At 36.7% G+C, this 8,024-nt stretch overlaps 1 protein-coding gene across 1 annotated transcript; it reads left to right on the forward strand.

Moving 5' to 3' along the window:
• The first annotated feature begins 624 nt into the window (after window positions 1-624).
• On the forward strand, window positions 625-4,508 carry KCTD7 (potassium channel tetramerization domain containing 7). Its single transcript, XM_009808093.2, has 4 exons — window positions 625-783; window positions 1,596-1,765; window positions 3,433-3,611; window positions 4,132-4,508. Exons 1-4 carry the CDS (start codon window positions 640-642, stop codon window positions 4,506-4,508), a joined length of 870 nt encoding a protein of 289 aa, XP_009806395.1. The 5' UTR covers window positions 625-639.
• The last annotated feature ends 3,516 nt before the right edge of the window (window positions 4,509-8,024 follow it).

Here is an 8,024-nt window from a genome sequence, read left to right on the forward strand (position 1 = left end):
CTGGGAAGCTCAATTTTCTCATTGAGTGGAGCTAGGAGATGCTAGAACTGAGCAGAGAGCCTTTACGGTGCCTGTCGTTGTCCATGGCAGGGTCTGATCCGCTTTTGCAGCTGAAGGTGATAGACTCGGAGCTTGGCTGGGAGCAGGAGTCTGGGTGTTGCACAGTGCACACGGCCAATGAGAGCGTGCATTTCAGGACGTGCTTCTGCAGATGGCCTATTGCGATGGACGGGGTGGAACAGCGGCCATCCAAATTCACCCAGCAAATGACATTTTGCTGCAAAAGCGTGGCGGAGCCAATCACACACTGCACCGAGCAGCCAATGGACGCCGGTCTCTTACCCAGCCACTGGCAGGGGCTCTGTGTAGGACCTTGGTAGAGCTCTGCAAACTGCATTCCTGCAGCGACAGCCCTCTCCGAGTTTGTTTCTCAGCACAATAATCATCCATGCTGTGATTCATTTCCCAGTAATAACAATGCCATTGTAAAGTATCAGTGTAAAGCAGGGGAGTGACGTGCCCTGCCTGCCACGTGATCTGCAGCTGGTGGGGAGAGCGCCTGAGTAATTTGGGTCTTGTTTCCCATTTAGCATTGCCACGGCTGCCTACCCAGCAGACCTGCTTACGAGAGCCAGAGGGATGGTGGTAGTTACAGGGCAGAACAAAGTGAGTGGAAACCCGGATGATGCCATGTCGAGCTCAGATGCAGAGGATGATTTCCAAGAGCCAGCCACTCCTACTGCAACCCAGGCAGGACAAGCACTACCTCTGCTGCCTCAGCAGGTAAGACCTCTCTGGTACTCTTCATCTGATAAGGTTCAGTTATGGCAGCACATACTGCTCAGGTGCCAAAGAATTCACGATTTCTTTGTTGGAGTATTTATGCATATCCAGTTCAATTTCCATTAGTAGCTAAATGGATGAATAAAACTAAGACTCTTGAATTTTACTTCAATAGCTTGGCACCATTACTCAGAATTTCCATCCATGTTTGGACTTGACAAATACAAGTAAATGTTTATTCTGGTACCAAGGCATCTTAAGGTGTGATACTAAGATTTTAGGCCTGCTGTAAACCTAATGTAAATATAGAATCACTGTTTTTTTCCGTGTATAGTATAGTATAGTAGTGTAAAGGAACCAGTAGAGTAGCAACCGAGGACAAGTCCCAAGGTTGGGCTGAGATTTCCTACCTTTTTTTTTTTTTTTTTTTTTGGGGGGGGGGGTGGGTATGGAAGGGGGAGGGAGGGTTTTTTGTTTTCTTTTTTCTTTCCCCAAAAGAGCCAAGAGTATGCATTCATGCTTTTAATGAATACCTGGTATTAAAGCTGAGTGATTACTGCTGTTTCAGATTTCCAATTAAAATTAAAACATTCACTAATTACACCCAGAAGCCAGCCAAAGTGTTCAAGGTGTTAACCCTTGAACCTCATTGTTTTGTGGCAACAGGCCAGGACAGAAGCACTTGTTGGACCAAGTTATGTCACAGTGGCAAAGATTGTATGCTGTGTCTTCAAAAAGTTGTAACCCTTTTGGCCTGAACGTGTCTGCAGAGGGCTAGAGGCTAATTTCTGATTATGTGATTGCTTTTGCAGTTTCCAGAAGTTGTTCCACTAAACGTAGGAGGCATGTATTTTACAACAAGACTGTCAACACTGAGACGTTATGAGGACACAATGTTGGCGGCTATGTTCAGTGGAAGACACTATATTCCAACAGATGCTGAAGGCAGATACTTCATTGATAGAGATGGAACCTACTTTGGGTATGTACAGTGTTCTTAGTAGTATGCTTTAAAAGTTGTTACTGAAGAAAATTATTTTAAAATAAAAGTAAATTGTAACTTTTTTTTTTCCTTCTAGTTAAATAATACTTGTGTAGTAGGTAAATGTGACTGGCTGGCATCCACACCTTCAAAACATCTCAAGGGAAGAGTATATCACAATTAAAAAAACTGTTTGTTTTATTCTTAAGGGCTTAAGTTTTACAATGGAAAAAGAAAAACAAGTAATGTTTTGAATTTGTGCATTGTCTCCTCTAGAGTATATCCTTTCAAGTTGTTTTGATGTTTTAAAAAAGAATGTATTTGGCATTGCTTTTCATAGGAAGTTCTTTTGTACAACACTGTTTTTTAATTGATATTACAGTATTTATGAAAAAGAGTGAATGGAAGGAATGCGTCTAGGTTTCTTAAACAGTTGAAAGTACGATGTTTTCAGTGTTTAAACAGGATATAAGGTAACTGGTAAAAAAGCACAAGCCTCAAAAGAATTTTTTTTTGCTGGTAGTACCATATTCCTTCACCTTCAGGATTCCTTCTTATGTGTTTAGCTTTTGTTTTGTTTTTAATTAAACTAACCATGGTCTTACTAATATTCTGTCTGAATTGGTGTGAGATTGCTAGCAAAGGTAAGCAGTGTTCATATGTTAATGTTCATGGGTTAAGGTCTTTGCCCAAAGCACGCTTTGCAATTCAACTCGTATTACTTTTTTCTCCTTTGTAGACCTTTCCTTAATCTCTTCAACAGAGAAGGACTGAATTATTTTCAAAGCATATTTGGATTGTACCATAATCTGGGATAGAAATAGATTAAGCCACTGTATTTATTGGAAAATAATTGTTTCTTTACATTTGGCAATTTGGAAGTGCCTGCAGCTTTGTTGGAAGATGAATTAATTTGTGATGTTATCAGTCTGAATTCAAAATATAGCTGGAACAGAGAGCCAAGTTAGCACTTGCTGTACTTGTTGACATTCTAATGAAGATTGCAGTAATGCTTGTTTATTTGATATGTTCGATAATAGTTTTGTTGGTTAATCCTTATAAAGTGATTTCTTTCCCTGTTTAAAATCTTGTCACTTAACAGTGTTTCAGAATTACAAGGAAATGTTCTCTCTCTCTCTCATTCTTATTATAATAATATATACTACAAGTGTATATGGCCCTGATCCTGTGAAGAGAACACCTCCTTTGCAAATGCACCATCGATTCAGCTAGAATCCTGCTTCTGTCTGGGATAAAATGTTCATGCATATGATTCTCCAGGAAAATGGAAGATTATTTTGTCACAGACATAAATCTGAAATACAGTGACTACGATCTCTTTGCCATGAAATACTGTCCCCTCTTCTATTTTAAGTGGTTACTCCACCTTGAACTTTTTGTTTAAAATATGATGTTATTTTTTCAAGTGAGTTTTGACATTAACAGAGGCAAAATGTGAAATGCCGACTTGGAAATTTGAACATGGCAAATGCTTTTAAAAACATATGTTAGAAATATGACTCACACTTATTTCAGTTACTGTTTAAGCGTAAGGATTTCTGTCTCAATAGAATAAACGATGAATATCCAGCATTTTCTCTTTTTTCCTACCTGCAGCAGTTCTGGTGGAAACTTGTTACTTAATAGTATTTTTTCCCTTTTTTTAGAGACATACTTAACTTTCTACGATCTGGTGACCTGCCATCAAGAGACCGAGTGAGGTCAGTTTACAAGGAAGCACAGTATTATGCCATAGGACCATTGCTAGACAATCTGGAGGATATCCAGCCTCTTAAAGGAGAAAAAGTTAGACAAGCTTTCCTGGGCCTAATGCCATATTACAAAGGTAAATAAACAAAGTAGTATTGACTGTTTCTTCGAGTGCGATTCAAGTAGTATACATGGTGCTTTCAGGTCTGCTTTCAGCTTTCAAACTAATTCCATTGTATTTGAGAAGTTTATTATGTACCTTTCATGCTCTTTAGATCTTTGAGGTCTCCATGTCAGATTTGTTCCTGCTGTATCCAAGGGTGTGGATTTCTATGCTGTCTTAAAAGGGAGCAAGATGTAGGCCACAACATGCAAGGCTTATTATTAAATGAGAAGGTTTGTCTGCCTCTGCATTTGTTCTGTTAGGACCTGCAATTGAATAAATTTGGGCATATAGTAAGGACACCAAGTTCACAAGATAACTGAGAGAGATTTAATTACTATGTATCTAGCTACATGTAGCTTCCCATTGCTGCTAGTATTATGTTAAGAATAATTTGTTAAACACTGAACTAATATGTTTCACATGAAATAATTGCATTTGTTTTCTTTTACTAGGTGCTTCATTGTTATTTTCAACTTTTTTTTTTTTTTAGATCATTTGGAACGGATAATCGAAATAGCAAAGCTTAGAGCTATGCAAAGGAAAGCAAGATTTGCAAAATTGAAGGTCTGTGTCTTCAAAGAAGAGATGCCCATCACTCCCTATGAATGCCCACATTTCAATTCTTTACGTTTTGAAAGGAGTGAAAGTGAGACAAAGCTATTTGAACATCATTGCGAAGTAGATGTATCTTTTGGCCCCTGGGAGGCTGTGGCTGATGTGTATGATCTTCTGCACTGTATTGTGACAGACCTGTCTGATAGAGGGATAACTGTGGATCACCAGTGTATTGGGGTGTGCGATAAACACCTGATAAATCACTATTACTGCAAGCGTCCTATCTATGAATTCAAGATTACTTGGTGGTGAGTTATTTTGTCCAGAACGGTGCAGGGGATGAAAGGACTTCTAGATGACAATTGCTTTTAATATTTTTGCAACGTGTCTCTGGAAATGCATTGCTGCTAACATATATTGGAATCAGTCTGCTGAAATGTTGGCTAACGCTTAGCTGCTCAGCAAAAGAGAACCTGTTGCAGAGGTTGAAAAACCTCTGAAATCTTGAAAAACCAGCCTGAAACAAGACTGTTGGCTCAGGTACCTTAACGAGGCACAAAACAAAATCACCTCATGGAAGTTATGGAGAGGAGCGTCTAACATCTTTTAAAAGGTGCCACCTACTGTGTGGCTTTAGGATCATAGTCTGCAAAATGGATATTGCAGATAACACCTGCATTATTATAAAGCCGGGGTGCTAATAATGCTGACATAACGTGGTTGAATTTTACCCACATAGAATTGTTTTAGTCACTACTTAAACTTAACTACTTTATAAAATTGAGTAATACCCAGCACAGAGATTCTGGAAATGTAATTTGGATGTAGTAGACCATTTAAAAAAAAAATAATATTCCCTCTATGTTATTAATTGTTGTCACGATTAAGCTATATTTCTTTTTTAATTAAGAATCTGCATTGTGAATTATAATATTATATTTCAATTGTTATAAAAAAGAATAGCAGATTTGGAATATATTCCTTAATGCTTTTAGGAATAATAACTGTTCATGGAAGACTTGTGCCTGTTTTTAGCCTTAGAAATTCTAAATGTTTACAGTATCTACAAAAAAAGAAGCTCTATAGAATCAGGTCATTTACAAAGGCTTTTGCTAAATGAGAAAACCCTATATGTATGTTCCTATTAGCAGAAGTAAGAGGAATATTTAATGTATATTATTTTATTACTGACTCTTTTTACATTCTGTGATATTAAACTTTGTTCTAGAGTTAGAGTCAAATGATGATACTAGACAAGTGCTTCTTTCACCTCACCTTCTTCAGACAATTAAGTCTCATTTTTAACATTCTTGTTGACCCTTCCTGGTGTAATGTCAGGAAAAAAATTTTCAACCTTCATATTCAAATATTTCTCCAATTATAAACCAGTATATCTGAGTAGTAAATTTCTTTCCACACTGAAAGAGACAGCCATTGCGGAATCATATTCTTTTCAGAAGGTAATTGTTGCACTTCTGACATTAGTAACCACATCCCGAAGTTGAATTACTTTATGTACAAAAGTGAAAGGTAGAGGTAAGCATCTGAAGATACTACTGTGTTGTGAAGTACAGAAAATTCAAGTATTTTTCAAAAAGACCCTTCCTGAGGTGGCCTCAAAATAATCTTAAGGAGAGAGGGAAAGTAAATGTTTGCATATTGCATTCCATTGGATTAGTTAATCCAAGAATATTGCTTAATTAAACTTTTGACCAAAACACTTCAAGAAACATGTTAATTACGATGATCAAAATTCTCAGTTACCTGAGGTAATTTTTAGACTAATTGCAAGAACTTTATGATTGAATTGTCTTGCAAAAAAGAGGCAAATTGTTTGCACTGATCAACCTTCACCCTTTTGTGTATTTAATTTAGGAATTTTTAGTAAATTGTCTCTCTGAGGTGGGGATATATAGCTCTAATGATCTCTTTTCAAATGTTTACTTGCAGAGGATCATTGTCAAGTGCTGAGTTTCAAGTCCAGAGCTTAAATTTTGAAACAGGGGAAAGGAGGAAATTACGTGCGTTTGATCTTATTTTAAGTTCATTTAAATTGTTTTCTTAAATATTGGGCTTTGTGTTACAAGTTGTTGTACTTGTGTTTGACAACCCAAAATTAAAAGTCAAACTGAGACTAGTAAAGTTTCCCTAAAATGAGAGGAAGCTTGCATGGTTTCTTTGCTACTTTGCTGGCTTCATTTTTTTTTTTCCCAAGGAGTCTTAAACTGCAGACCACAATTTCTACTAAAATTATGTGAGATCTTAACGCTGAGGCTTACAAAGTTTTGGCTGCTTGTACACTTCAGATATTTAAGTTCAGGGATTTCAGCATCAGTTTATTTAGAGACTACAATGAGAATTGCAGATTTACTGGGTTATTCAGTGTTTTTTGCCACTTCCCATATGTGTATTTACATGGGACATAACTCTGGTTTGAATTTCAGCACTACTTACAGAAATGGAACACAGTCTGGTTTAACAGTATGTTTTTCGGTTTGGCTTTAAGAATTTTTCCACTGTTATTCTAGAGAAGCTATGATGACAAAATTCCTGTTTCTATCATGTTTGCTATTTCTTAATATGCACACACTGATGTTTTATAACTTTTTCCTGTTTATTGCTTAAATAAGTAAGGAAGACTACCTAACCAAAAACATAAAATCAAAATCTTGGTCTGTTTCGGTTGCATCTCAATTGAAGCTTTCATCCTTCAGATCCTCCAGAAGAGAGCAAACACTAAGTGCAATATTGAAAAAGAACACACCGATTTGAGCCAACATGCTTTCATTAAACACATACATTCTGTGTTGTGATTTGTGCAAGTTAACAATATTGTAATTGACTACATTTGTTCTAAGCAGTCTTTGTTTACAATTATTTAGATGATACTGCCTAATATGTATTCATTTTTTGACAGAAACAGAAGAGTTGTGCAGGTGGATGTTGGGAGTATAGTCTAATAACTGGTTTATATAACATTATTGACTTATCTTTTCTTGGCGTGTAGCGTAATTTTTGAAATTCTGCATTTGCAACAAAAATGTGAGTAGCTAATCTACTAAATCCATGTTTAAGATGATTGATGTTTTTGTATATCATGAATGCTTTATAATTGTCTAATTAAACTAAATGCCTATGTAATACTGCTTTTTCTTCTTTAGGACTTTTCTTTGTATCTGGCTAGGCCAGAGGTTTGCTAGAACATATTTACCTATTTCTCTGTGCTCCCCCCACTTAGCTTTTTTTGCCACTGTATCATCTACATAGCTACTTTTCCACCCCCACACTCCCAAATACCCCGTGTTTGCAAGCTGACACCATAGACAAATTGGCCATGCAGTAAATGGTCTCATGTCATCAATATAATCTTGCTATGAATATCATGTTGGCAGATGATTAAAAGGATGATGCATGTCAGTCCATTTAGCTCATTCATTTTGAAGGAAGAACATTTTTTATTTTGTGTTCTGAGACAGGATACATGCCATTTTTGGTTCCAAATTGATAAACAGGAACATGTGTTAGAATCAACTCTCCACACCCCCAATAAAAAGTCTCAAATATTTTCAAAGCACAGATTGCATATCTGGATTGCAGTAATTACTCTGTTTTTTATGAATACTGGGAGTAATGGTGGGACAGTTGAGGGATAGGTATTTAAAAAGTAGAATTGTTAGCTTTTTTTTTTAGATTGCTGTTTGTCTGAACAAAAATGTTAGACTAATCTTTTTAACATCCCCTCTATATGTCCATTGTCTAGTGGTTTTTAACAGGGAGCAAAAGGAGGTCTTACTGTCAGGTCTCATATTAAGTGACTTGGCCAGTTTC

The sequence above is a fragment of the Gavia stellata genome, chromosome 25 (assembly GCF_030936135.1).
Source record: "Gavia stellata isolate bGavSte3 chromosome 25, bGavSte3.hap2, whole genome shotgun sequence".
Classification (NCBI taxonomy): domain Eukaryota; kingdom Metazoa; phylum Chordata; class Aves; order Gaviiformes; family Gaviidae; genus Gavia; species Gavia stellata.